We start from the raw sequence: 13087 nt of genomic DNA, 5'->3' as shown, positions 1-13087 counted from the left end.
GTACATTAACATTGCAAAGTAAAAAGTTGTTCAAAATTTGACGGTGAAGACTTAAAAGTTCCGTCACAGATCACAGTTTTACAATCTATAAAATGTTCTAAATTCTCCTCTTTTGTAAACACTACTATTCTGTTAGCATCTTCTATACCAGAATCAAAAACAATAACTTCTTAGCTTTTTTTGTAACTGTTAATTCAATTGGAAAATCATAGTTAATATTAAAGGTGTAATTATTTTTCCGTCTAAGCATATTAACATACATATTCATGCTTTTTGGATTAAATGACGCCATTTGCCACGATGGCGCAATTAAATTTGATATAACTTTTTGCAATGATTCTAAAGTCTCAATGCTTTATTTTTAATTCCTGCCTTAAGAATAAAACGAGAAATTTTTTCATCATCTTTTTGATGATTATGATCTGTAAGTTCTTCTAAATCTAAAGATGTTTTAAGGTAAGATTTACATCCACCCTTATTGTAACTCCAAACAAGCTTACCGATACTGTGCTCTTTGAAGTTGTAGAAATAACCATCAAGAGCAACCTTTTCTCTATTTTTATTGCTTTACATAATGTTTTTTGACAATTTTTTTTCATATTAAAGGTTAAAAATCAACAGGTAATTTTTGAACCAAGCCTAAAATTATATATAGGTGTACAAAGCGTAGGTGCCAGAGGCGGCATTTGTTTTTTCATTCAATCTTTCTTTAACTAAAAAAGGTTTAATTGATATATATATATATATTGATGTTGGGTTGCAATTACTTTCAAATTTATCATTTCCTAAACATTTCAGCCGTTGAAATTGCTAAATACAAAAGCCTTTTAATTAATGTGGTAGGCATGTACTTGAAACAAGGCCAGTTGCTTGTGGTGGTCCTGGTACCATTGTCGAAGTGGATGAAAATGTGCTTTCACGGCGTGGGATTATAAGAAATCCTACTGGCGCGGACAATACTATGGACATTATATTGGTTGTAGGAGGTGTTGAACGAACTGAAAAAAAGAACTTTTTTTTTATCCGTGTCATTGATTGTTCAATACTATCTTTAACAGCTACAATTCGTTCTTTTGTCAGAAGCGGGAATGTATTGCACACGGATGGCTATGTATCATATCCGTCTGTTATTAGAAATTTAGTCCACCAACATTGTTTGTAAATCATTTTGTTTGGTTTAGAGCCGCTGATGGAACTCATACTAATAATGTAAAGGGTTTTGGGGGTCTCATGAAAAGCACGATGAGGAAAGAAAACGACGCGCGAAGAGACCACATTGACAACTGGCCGATTTAATATATATTTAAATTGGGATATGTGATGAATAAATGAAGCGAAGAATTTTACAATATTTTTTAAATTAAATGAATAAACAATTATTTTATTTTTTTACCCTTCTTCAAATTTTTTAAAAATGTAGACAAATTCGCTTAGAAGACCCATTGACAGTGGTTCGTGGGAGGGATAGAGCGAAGAGCTACTAGATAATTTATTGTCCAATTTCAAATAGAAAGCATTTTACTATGATGAATTTTATTATTGAAAATGTAAATCCAGTAACAAAAATTATAACCGGGAAGTGGAAAGCATATGCGCGTGCATTATCAAATATGCCAAATTTTTATCATGATACAGCAAACCACAGCGTTAATTTTGTAAATCCCAACTATTTTTCTGTACATACACAAAATATAGAAGATTGTGGTTAAGGTCGAAATACTCCTAAAGAAAACGAAAAGGCATTTTTGTCGAAAAACAATCTACTTATCTCATAGAATTTTTTGGCAGTTAGCACAAGCAAGAAAATGTAGAACTGCCTATTTTATTACAATATAATAAATTTTTATGATGATAATTTACATTTAAAATTGGAGTAAAAAGGAAAACCAAACTGAAAGCAAGATCTACCCACTTTTTTGCTATGTAGTTGCACAAAATAAATTTATTACTAGTAAATGTGAAAGAAAATCTACAATTAATCAATTGATAGATGACACAATATATTTTAAAGATTACAATAGTTTGCAAAACTATGCAGCAGAATATTCTTACATAAATACATCTTGAAATGATGGTACCTATCTATTAATACATTAAAACTAAAATGATATGTTTAAGGAGTAATATGCCTACACGGAAAACAACACTTTTAAACAGAAAAATATTAATGTTTTGATTTTATCATATTATCAAATTTACCACTTAGAGATTAATGGTATAAATACAATATATGATCAACAGGTAAATACGATATTTAATATTTACAGTTTTTTGCTAAAAATCGGCCCCGAATTAATTAATATTTTTATAATGCTTACAAAAAAATGGCAGTGTGAAGATAAAGGAAAAAACCAAAAATAGTATTTTATTTAATGTTCAAATAAATAATAATGTAAACGAGAAGAAATCTAAAAATTAAAGTAAAGTAGTAATATACTACTTACATTGTATTAAAACCCATTGTGCGAAACTTTTGAGTAAATACAAACAAAGCGAATTGGATTTAAAAAGTTTGATAACCTTAGTTAAAAGATCAAATACACAATTGATAACAGGACTCGAAAAATATGATTCGTTAAACAACATAATACAGAAATCAATTCAATTTATGTTAATATATTAATCATAAATAAAAGATTTTTTGGATCTGGCTTCTCTTTGTCTAAAAGACACCTAGTTTCCCATTTGCTAGAAAAAAACAAATACATAAATGCAAAAAATATTCGTCGTATGAGAAAAAAAACAACTATAAAATAAATAAAGGTGTAAGGATAAATCTTTTTAATTAATAGATGATAGAGAAACCAAACCAAAAACAACCGATGATTTGAATTCGCCTTTAACATTAACTTAGACAAAAGTAAAGGAGGTTGGCTTAATGCATCCAATAATCGACAGAATTTTAACTATCCTTAAATTAAAATTTTTTAAGCGCTTTTTTTTAAATGCTGCATAAATGAGAAGAAGTACAAATTTAATAAATTAATTTTATTTTTCTAAATTACTAAAATTTTCATCGTAGTTATATCCATACAAGGATATTTTAGACTAGAGGACACTTTTAAAAAATTTTGAACCCCCTAAAAAATGTCATGATAAGAAACAAATACAATCATTTCTGATGATATTAATAATTTAGCCGAAATTTTCGAAATGAAGTTTTTTGCAAGGAAATTATATACAATTTGCAATAAAGAGCGGTTTGCGATGTATTGAATAAGCTTGCTGTTTTGCGATTAATCAAAAATATGCAAATTTGCAGTTGTGGCGTTGCAATGAAATTAAAAAAAGTAAGGTTGATAATTATTGGTGACAATATCGTAGCAATGACACATGTAATCGAAACCGATCTGTAAACAATAGCTATTTATTTAAAAATTTTGCGCTTTCCTGTCTTGTTTATGATTTATTTTTTGGCCGAAATTTGCCCACAGAAGACAATAGTCAAATAACTTGGTATTGGTACTGACTCGGTTTCTGCGTGGTGCGAATATTTTAGAGACGTGGTGGCTGAAAAATGTTTATTTAATTCGAATATTATAGGAAGAATTGATGGTGAAGAACGTACAATTAATGTTAAAATAAATGAATCCCTATTTTGTAAACAAACTTCTAACAGAGGACGAATAGGTGAACCAGTATATGTTTTTGGTGGCACAGAAAGACAAACGCGCAGGTGTTTTCTTGAACCCGTTATAAATAGAACACGGAAAACATTGGTGGAGGTCGTTATAAGGAGAATAAACCCCGGATCAAAAATTATTTCCAATAAATGGAGTGCTTATACGATATTATATCACAGCTCTACATATCAACATTCCAAAGTAAATTATTCCTCAATTTTGTTGATCCAAATGATTTCAATATCTATACTTATAATTTAGAATGCATGTGGAATCAGAGTCTTCTAAGCGAATTTGCCTACATTTGTTTTTCTTTTAAAAAGAAGGGCAAGAAAATATAAAAAATATTTTTAAGGCATTAATACAAGGTAAAAAAATGTAGGCAAAAACGCCAAGTAAAGCAAACTGGCGTGCTTGCCAGGAATTGTGCCTATGACAAGAAATCATTCAATAATGCTACAGGAAGACCTGTAGATTTCCGAATACCGGGAGTTTTTATGATAAGTGATTTTTTGTGTATAATTTACGGATGGTTGAAGGCTTTTGATTATTAAAGTTACGTGGACTCGTACATCTTTTAATTAATTTTTTTATTTATATTTATAGTTAATCTATAAACATAATTGTTTTAATATATGAACTAATATCTAAATTAAATCACTAATATATGTGATGTTTTAAATTAATAAAACAAATTATTTGTTCATTGTAAAAGTGTGGTATGAAAATTATTATACACAAACTACTAGGTTTTTTTATATAAATCGAGAGAACTTTTAAAAAGTGGAAACATTAATTTATAGTTTTTTTTTCTTCGCTAGCCTACTTACCTAATCTTATATATTTAAAAGGTTTAATTTGCTTTGGGGTGCCCAAAAGTGGTATTGGCAATTTTTTTTTTAACCCCTAAAATGTTTGAATTGAAAGAAGAAGAAGAATACAAAGAAATAACTGATATTGTTATAAACTTTTATTTAAATACATTTTGCATTAAATGTGGTTATGAAACCAAAGAAGTAAAGCGGGAACACTTTGTCATATGTAAATAATCTTTGTGTAGGTATAGGTTTTCAATATTTAAAGGCACGATTTGCGAAAACGCTCGTCACCCAATTATCACCGTTGTCAAAATTTTAGATTTGTGGTTTGAAGGGGTGCCTTTTAGTTTACTTTTTAGAATATCTAATGTTCACCGTTCGGCTTTTTTAGATTTGTGATTTATGCTTCAAATTAAGAGACTTAGGAGTTTTTTCACAGATATTTAAACAAATTTACTAAAATCGGTGGCAAAGATAGCATAGTTGAGGTTGATGAAAGCAGATTTGGGAAAAGAAAACACCGCAAAGGCCATAGAGTAGGCGGTGTTTGGGTAGTAGGGGCAGTAGAAAGATTGTTTGGAAGAATTATTCTGGCAAATGTCGACAAGCGTGACAGTTGTACCCTTACTTTATTCTGTAGAAAATATATTAGTAGACAATCAATTATATTTAGTGATTGTTGGAAAGGTTATGTCTAGCTAGCCAATTTTTTTAAGAGCATAGAACTTTTAACCTTTCTAAGCAGATTATAAATAAGGAAACAAATACACATACCAATACAATTAAAGGTAATAGAAATGGTATTAAGAAAACCATTCCCGTGAGATGTAGAACTAATAAATTAATTGATATATATCTTTTTAGATTAAAGGTAAAAAGGAATGAAAGAAAAGATTAAAATATTTATTAAAATTATTTATTTAAGTTTTATTTAAACTAATTTTTAAGTTTTTTATAAACACATCATATTTTCAAAAGATCTTTAGACCAGTTACTTTTTAGGAAAATCGAAATTTGGGGGTTAAAAAAATTTTGCCCATACCACTTTTGGGCACCACAAAGCATAAAAATTAATTTTATCTATAATACCAATCTTCATTTGGGGGTTAAATTTTAAAAGAGTTTAATCTCAAATGAAGATTGGTGTTGTAGGTAAAATAGGAAAAAAAGACATATGCGACAAAATTGCTTAATTTTTAATTTAAACAACTTTGCTTTTCTAGCGCAAGCTGCCTACTTGCAGACCCTTTTTAATGCAGAGCTTATTTTTTTCGTTATTTAATTTTTTATTTCTTATTTTTAGAGAAAAATTATGGTAGGCAGTTTGCGCTAGAAGACCCAGTCTATTCATATGACCCCAAATCCTTCTATGTTATTTGTATGGATGCCATCTACGGATTGGTACGGTTATTTTCTTCAGAAAGTTGATACTGTGGTTATTTACACCTAGAAAAAAATATAAAAAAATAATAAAGAAATTTAATCATTTTCATTCATTTCAGTCAAACATTCTAAATTTTTATAAAACTCGTTATTTCTAAATCTTTCACGCCACATATATTTAGCATGATATGAATTTAAGTTTTCCTTTTTAACGCCTTTCATTTTTTTAATATAAATTAATTCTTATTACAATACAATTCAATATGTTGCGTTTGGACACCATTATCAGGATTAACAAAATTTAAGGAATAGTTTACTGTATAATGTTGAAAAGACAAGCCTGTAATATCCCTATATGCAGCCCATTGATCTAAATAATCGTACTAGGCAAACATATTCTTTGAATAGTATAAAGAAGGGAGAGGACTAAATCGGGCAGACCGGTATTTTTTGATATTTTCAAAATTTAAAATTTTTTAACCCCTAAAATGATAAAACTCAAAGAGGAAGAAGAGTACCAAAAATTTGCAAGTGAAGTCAATAACCATTATAACAATCGAAAATGTTATAAATGCGGTTCAAATACATGTAAACTTAAGGAAAAATGGGGTTGTCTGTTCTTTTCCTGCATGTAAGTGTAAGTTCACTTGCTATAAAGAAACAATCTTTGAAAACTCGCCACTTCCTATTATTACTTTAATAAAAGTAATAGATATGTGGATTGAGAATGTTCCTTGCAATCTTATCGCCAGCATTGCAGGAATTCATAGATCTTCGGTCTTTGAAATCTGCAATAATCTACGATTACTAGGTGGATTAGACTTATATTTAAATAAGTTTGATAAAATTGGTGGAAATAATGCGATAGTTGAAATTGACGAAAGTAAATTTGGCAGGAGAAAATACAACAGAGGCCACAGAGTAGAAGGCGTTTGGGTTGTGGGCGCCGTCGAAAGAATTGACAAAAGAATCGTGCTAAGACACGTAGAAAAAATAGACAGCTTTACTTTAACGACGTTTTGTAAAAAATACATTAAAAAAGAAACGACTATTTATAGTGATTGCTGGAAAGGCTATTCAAATCTTTCCAAAGAATTTTTAAAAATCAAACTGTAAACTACTCAAAACATTTTGTTGACAAGCAAACTAGCACGCATACCAATACCATAGAAGGTAATTGGAGTGGAATAAAAAGAACAATTTCAATAAGAAGCAGAACATGGAAATTAATTGATATATACTTATTAAGATTTATATTAAAAAGAAACGAAGGGAGCAACAGTCCAGAGATCTTATTAAAATTATCTCATTAATATTTATTTATAAATGATGTGTATATTTGTTTATTTGTAAATTTATTAATTTTTTATCTATTTACTTATTATTCTTTTGTTTATTGTGCATTAATTTTAAAACTGAATAATTGGGGTTAAAAAATTTCAAATTTTGGAAGTATCAAAAATACCGAAAAGGCCGGCTTTAGCCTTTTTATTCTATCTTATAAAATAATAAGTTATTTTTTTTGTTATGACATATACTATTATAGCTTAAATACTCAATGTATTTTATTGTGTTATATATTTACCACGTGATTATTTTATAACCCATTAGAATAGAACAAATTAAAATATTTAAGTTGTTATCATTATTTGTTTTAATTTATCAATTTTTTAATTAAAAAAGATTTACTCAAATAGTTCTTTATTGATTTTTTAATAATTTTTACTTTACTACATTATATAATTTAACTAACCTTAAATAGTATATCTTTTATTTGCCAAAGTTTATATTTTAAAAGCATTTCAATTAAATATTTACAAAAAAAATGGTTTTATGAACATATGTTTTTTAATTAAGAATTTTTAGAAAAAAATCTAAAATAAAGTTTTAAAATAATTTATTTAAATTAAATAAATACTTTTTTTTGATTTTTTTTGTCTTAATATGTAAATAATTGCATTTTATCATTTTTGTTCTTTTTGGTTATTTACTATTAATTTATAACGTTTTTTAATTTAAAGTATAAAAATAATTTTTTTAAACCCCATATATGAAAAACTGTAAATTTAATGTACTCCAGAAGAAGAATATGTTAATTTTGATTTTTGTTGGCTACTGTTTTGCAGTTCTTGTAAAAACCGTCATCTTTTTGGCACCTTTCAAGTGCAGTGATTTTATTTTGGCATCAAGTGTAGAAACATCGGAGACTTCTTTGTCTTGTAGACATAAAAAGGATGATACTATTGATGATAATTTGTTGTCTCAAGATAAAACAGAGAAAAATAAAAAAGTGCATACATTGACAAAGACTTTATGGAGAAAATGTTGTATCGTTATGGTATACATACTTTTAGCACTTTTTTTGACAAGCCTTTTGCTTTTAATTCCTTTATATTAGAGTTATTTTCTTTGTAAATTTAGTTTTTTATAAGCCTTAAAGTTTATTTACTAAATTACACCATCTCGTTTTAACGAAGTTTTAGCACTATCTTTATTCTTCTTATTTTTTATCGGCTAATTAAGAAAATAGAAATGATTAGAAAATTTTGAAAAGGTGGGCCTAAAATGAATGAATATTTAGATTTAAGCCTTTTACACATACTGATGAAAACTTTATGTATAGTGACACAATTTGGTGTTAACAGTTTGAGATTAATCGTTATGGAATATTTATTAGAAATGCGACCGAATGCGAGATAAGTCCAAAGCACACCTAAGATTTTAGAGCCTGTTCTTGTGGTCAGTGGGTAATATTTGTATGTAATTTAAGCTTTAAAGATTTATTAATGTTGAGTCGTGGTGTTTTCAGATTGTTTCCCCTTCTGTTTTGTAAATTAAAAATAAACAAAGAAAACAAACAAAATTTAAATTAGGTTTTTTAGGCACCCATTTTGGAATCATGTCCTTTAGGCATTCCGTTTAAAAACAAATAAACAGAAATAAGTAATAGAGATGTGTGTAAAAAAAAGTAATTAAAAAGTTTGGATTAAGTCCTTAGACGCCCCGCCGGAATGCCTAAAGAACCTTATCCCAAAAGTGGTGCGGTAATTGTAGATATTATCACAAGTTACAATATAAGTGTGTAAAAAACAATATATTAATTAAGTTATTTTATTAATTTTTTGCAATAGAAAGCTGATGATAATATCTCTGTGGATTATCGAAAAAGACTTGAAGAAGACGGTGGCGACATTGAGTCGATGAAAGGTAAGTTAACAAGAAGGCCAAGAGATCTAAATACTTTTGTGTAAAAAAGAAGAAGTGCAATTAAATCAATTTTGATTATTTATTACATTATTATAGTTTTTATATGGTGCATATCCTTCTTTACTGTAATAATCTAATTTATATTCACTACCCAGCTCGTAGAAGACTTCATAAGAAGATAAAAGTGGCTTTGTAAATGCTTCACCCCAATCAGTACTTAATCTTGGACATGAAATCTGAACAAACGAATCTATAAAACCGTAACGATCAAGTAGGTTGGGTGTAATTTCTTCCATCATAAAAATATATAATTTGTATTTTTTTAATTTATCAATAACATTTTTCAATATTGTTTTATTACCTTGTTTACCTAATGTTCCTAAAATTATTCCAAAATTTTTACCAGCCCTAACCTTTTTTATATTCTTTGATCTCAAATAAACCATCTTTGTGTAGTCATAATATTCTCGCGTCAATTTTCGACTAAACGGACAATATTTAAAAAAAGAAAGTAATGGATTATTAATCATGACACTTTCTAAATGAAAACGGCCGTCACCAACACTAATAACAACATTTGTAGAAATTTTTGGTGACGTACAACCCAGAACTTCTCCACGACTTAAGGGTTTTATTTGAGGCGTAGAAACATTGGATAACCGCTTCAATTTATTAATACTGCTATTAAATTGTATAGTTCCGACTATAGAAACGGGCTCATTAAAATTATTGTGTATTAATTTCTGTAGATGTGTGATGTCAATTTTGATATCAACAAAGACATAAAGAACTTTTGTAAACATTTCTGTAACTGGCACTAAACAAGAATGCCCATAATGAATTAGTAAGTCACTTTTTAAACTTTTATCATCGACACAACATGCTCCATACACCACATCATTAAGAACTATTGATGTAGCACCAGTATACTGAGATATTAAGTCAATTATTGCTAGAGAGTAGCGTAAAAGACCATCTGGAAATTGAAGTGTTACAATCTTACATTTGTATTTGAGAATAGTTCTAAGTGTTTTATTTATTTCAAAATTATAGTTTTTTGGAATAAAGGGAGAATCATTTGGAAGATCACAGTTAACTGGTGGAGATAAAAAAACCATAAGGGATAAAAAATAGATTTTACTTAAACTTTGTATAACGTTCTTTTTTTATCGATTAATACCCCTCTTATAGATATTCGTAAAGCAGAAGAACTGATTCTTGATGACACACAACACATTGCAAAAAAATGAGAGCATTGTGCTGCTTACGAAACATTTTGGCAGAGGAGTTGGTTAACATAATGTGCAAAGCTTTTAAAAGCAGATCGGTTTTATTAAAGCAAGAAATAGCTTATGTTCTTGGTCAAATGAGACTAGAAAATGCAATAGAAACAATTATAAATGTTCTCAGCAATTCACTTGAAAATGGAATAGTACGACATGAGGCAGGTGAAGCGCTAGTAAACTTTTTTTGTAGGGATGATATAGTTGATGCACTTGGAAAAATAGTAGATTTATTTCTGTAGAAACAATCTATTTTTTGGCATTACAAAAAATAAAAATGAAATCTAATTACGTTTCACCTTTTGACTCGCGTGATCCCCCACTTCCTCTTGAAGGTATGGATCTTGATGAAACCAAGAGAATTTTTTTGAATGATAAAGAATGTCTTTATTATTACTATTGATCTATGTTTTATCTGAGAGATGCTGCTGAATATACAAATACAATAGATATTTTAAGTCAAAGTCCTTGAGACAAATCTGCACTATTTAAACATGAGGTCAGTTTTGAGCAGCTGGTTGTGTTAAATATTTAGTTAAATGTATGATAGATAAAAATGAATACATTTAGGATTTGATTAAATATCAGTTCAGTCCTTGCGATATTTTATATAGACGTTTAAAGTTTTTATAGGTTTACACGGGTATATTAATTCAAAGAACGATAATTATTGTAAAATAAACTTATAATAAATATACACTACTTTAATAATGTAGTTATATATCGTTTAAACATTGGTATAAAAAAACAATAATTAGCTAGTACTGTTGTAACGTGAAAAATTTCATGATAACCGAAAACAAATGGATAAAGATCTGGTCTTTTATATCCATATACAATACCGCCTATGACATACACAATACCACCCATTACTATAAATGTTAGGTCTAAAGTGTTTACACTGGCTTTTATTATCTTAAAAAAAGGAACAACAGAAATGCCATGTAATATGTAGACTAACGTATCAAAGATGTGATTAAGCCTACGAAACAATACAAATTTCAGAGTTTCAATTAAAGTTATCGTCCATGAAATCATAATAATACTTTTAGACATTATTGTATACGGAAGTAGTGATAAAAATACAGATGTTTATGTACCAGATATTAATATAAAAATTGATATATGATCAATAAGTCGAACTAAATATTCTGCGCGTTCATTTTTCCATATAGTAGTATGATATGTAGAACTTATACCAAAGAGAATAAGTTGGGATACAAAGTAAATTAAAATAGCTTTCATTTTTTTAATAAGTGTCTATGTTAAAACATACAATATTGATTTGGATATTGTAAGATAAAAAGCAGCAAGATGTATTTTTCCTTTAAATACGGTTTCTTTTCTTCCATAGAAAGGATAATAATTGAAAAGTAAACAATAAAAATTTTGCGTCATAATATGTTTGATATTTAAAAAAAATAACATTGTAATAAAATTGATTGTTATTTAAGAAGCATTTTACAAATGTTTTGCTGTGTAGGTTTATATTACACTATTTTCTTATATAAAACTAAATAAGGTGCAAGACTCTATAAATACAAATACCAAGTAAAAATTCACCGTTAAAAAATCTTATTTATCACACCCCCAAAATGAAAAAACAAGACAAAACACAAAAACCAGAAAAACTTACACCTGAACAGATATGGAAAAATGCATCAATGATTCTAGGCTCTAAAAAAGAAAATACAAACGGCAAAAATTCCCGACCGGTTGATTTCTCAGATATAAATTCAAGATTAAACGATATTTCGACAAAACGTGTAGAAGAGTTTAACACACGTTTTAATGATTTGCAAAAGTCTAAGGAATATTTTTTCGAAACAGAATTAAAAAATTCGCTATTTCATATTCCAGATTTTAGCGCACTGGAGCCGGTAAAAGCAACTAAAATATGTGAGGTGCCTGCATATTTTCCTAAACTGCCACTTAATATTTTTGACAGTCCAGATGTATATAAAAATTTAGAAATTGATACACTATTTTTCATATTTTACAAAAATCCTAATACTGTTCACCAATACCACGCAGCGACTCAATTAAAATTATGCAGCTGGCGATTTCATACAAAGTATTTGACATGGTTTCAAAGACTAGAAGAACCAAAATTAATAACAACCGATTATGAAAGAGGAGATTTCTTATTTTTTGACTATGATGAAACATGGAGTTATATGAAGAAAACGGATTTTACATTTGAGTACAAATATTTGGAGTGCACGGAACTATAAATGTTATATTTTTTTATCTTGGAATTTTTCTTATATTTGTGTAATTTTCTATTTCTCTTTTTTGCTACTAAGTTATTTTTATCGGCAACATCTTTTGCAAATTTATTAAATAAAATCGTGTTGATCTAAAGAATTTTTGTCACTTGTCTGACATATTCTTAGTCAAGGTGTCTTTCAAAATAGAATAAAAATAAATATGATTTATTGTAGTCTGCTGGATTATTGTCGCGCCCCTAATTTAAAATATGTTTTTATATCATTTTTTAATCTATGTCAAGAACACCAAAACGATTGACATTTGATATAATTATTATAGGAATACCAAATAACCTTTAAATTTGTATATAAATTTACGTCAAAAAAACTTGCTAGCTTTTTAGATTTCTTTTTTACTGATTTTATTTTTATTTTATGAATATCGACAATATGCTGTTTTTTTCTTAACCCTCTATGTTGCAATAACATTTCTTTAAATATCTCACTACCGTGTCTATGTGGAATGGAATGGCTTTTTAGGAATAAAGATAAATGGACTTGTT

General features: G+C 28.2%; 10 protein-coding genes and 1 pseudogene across 10 annotated transcripts; 7 read left to right on the top strand and 4 right to left on the bottom strand.

The window, feature by feature from the left end:
• Nucleotides 1-749: 749 nt before the first annotated feature.
• Nucleotides 750-935, top strand: AAJ76_2000058386 (hypothetical protein; the record flags this gene model as incomplete). The annotated part of the gene is made up of 1 exon (XM_024474414.1): nt 750-935. The coding sequence occupies one exon, from the start codon at nt 750-752 to the stop codon at nt 933-935; it is 186 nt and encodes a 61-aa protein (XP_024331227.1).
• Nucleotides 936-4534: 3599 nt separating this feature from the next.
• AAJ76_2000054601 (hypothetical protein) lies at nt 4535-4672 on the top strand (the record flags this gene model as incomplete). The annotated part of the gene is made up of 1 exon (XM_024474413.1): nt 4535-4672. One exon carries the CDS (start codon nt 4535-4537, stop codon nt 4670-4672), a length of 138 nt encoding a protein of 45 aa, XP_024331226.1.
• A 988-nt stretch (nt 4673-5660) lies between these two features.
• Nucleotides 5661-5792, bottom strand: AAJ76_2000053344 (hypothetical protein; the record flags this gene model as incomplete). The annotated part of the gene is made up of 1 exon (XM_024474412.1): nt 5661-5792. The coding sequence occupies one exon, from the start codon at nt 5790-5792 to the stop codon at nt 5661-5663; it is 132 nt and encodes a 43-aa protein (XP_024331225.1).
• A 128-nt stretch (nt 5793-5920) lies between these two features.
• Nucleotides 5921-6046, bottom strand: AAJ76_2000053090 (hypothetical protein; the record flags this gene model as incomplete). Its single annotated transcript, XM_024474411.1, has 1 exon — nt 5921-6046. One exon carries the CDS (start codon nt 6044-6046, stop codon nt 5921-5923), a length of 126 nt encoding a protein of 41 aa, XP_024331224.1.
• Nucleotides 6047-6312: 266 nt separating this feature from the next.
• On the top strand, nt 6313-6459 carry AAJ76_2000052823 (hypothetical protein; the record flags this gene model as incomplete). The annotated part of the gene is made up of 1 exon (XM_024474410.1): nt 6313-6459. The coding sequence occupies one exon, from the start codon at nt 6313-6315 to the stop codon at nt 6457-6459; it is 147 nt and encodes a 48-aa protein (XP_024331223.1).
• A 79-nt stretch (nt 6460-6538) lies between these two features.
• Nucleotides 6539-6940, top strand: AAJ76_2000052597 (putative transposase-like protein; the record flags this gene model as incomplete). Its single annotated transcript, XM_024474409.1, has 1 exon — nt 6539-6940. The coding sequence occupies one exon, from the start codon at nt 6539-6541 to the stop codon at nt 6938-6940; it is 402 nt and encodes a 133-aa protein (XP_024331222.1).
• Nucleotides 6941-7874: 934 nt separating this feature from the next.
• Nucleotides 7875-8222, top strand: AAJ76_2000051261 (hypothetical protein; the record flags this gene model as incomplete). The annotated part of the gene is made up of 1 exon (XM_024474408.1): nt 7875-8222. The coding sequence occupies one exon, from the start codon at nt 7875-7877 to the stop codon at nt 8220-8222; it is 348 nt and encodes a 115-aa protein (XP_024331221.1).
• Nucleotides 8223-8389: 167 nt separating this feature from the next.
• On the top strand, nt 8390-8524 carry AAJ76_2000050746 (hypothetical protein; the record flags this gene model as incomplete). The annotated part of the gene is made up of 1 exon (XM_024474407.1): nt 8390-8524. The coding sequence occupies one exon, from the start codon at nt 8390-8392 to the stop codon at nt 8522-8524; it is 135 nt and encodes a 44-aa protein (XP_024331220.1).
• Nucleotides 8525-9096: 572 nt separating this feature from the next.
• On the bottom strand, nt 9097-10149 carry AAJ76_2000048987 (diphthamide biosynthesis protein 1; the record flags this gene model as incomplete). The annotated part of the gene is made up of 1 exon (XM_024474406.1): nt 9097-10149. One exon carries the CDS (start codon nt 10147-10149, stop codon nt 9097-9099), a length of 1053 nt encoding a protein of 350 aa, XP_024331219.1.
• An 864-nt stretch (nt 10150-11013) lies between these two features.
• AAJ76_2000047470 (hypothetical protein) lies at nt 11014-11666 on the bottom strand (annotated as a pseudogene).
• Nucleotides 11667-11909: 243 nt separating this feature from the next.
• AAJ76_2000047226 (transcriptional regulation complex subunit not5) lies at nt 11910-12548 on the top strand (the record flags this gene model as incomplete). Its single annotated transcript, XM_024474405.1, has 1 exon — nt 11910-12548. The coding sequence occupies one exon, from the start codon at nt 11910-11912 to the stop codon at nt 12546-12548; it is 639 nt and encodes a 212-aa protein (XP_024331218.1).
• Nucleotides 12549-13087: the final 539 nt, after the last annotated feature.

The sequence above is a fragment of the Vairimorpha ceranae genome, assembly GCF_000988165.1.
Source record: "Vairimorpha ceranae strain PA08 1199 chromosome Unknown NODE_20, whole genome shotgun sequence".
NCBI lineage: Eukaryota > Fungi > Microsporidia > Nosematidae > Vairimorpha > Vairimorpha ceranae.
The sequence above is the reverse complement of the archived record's forward strand: the minus strand, read 5'-3'. Positions and strand labels throughout refer to the sequence as shown.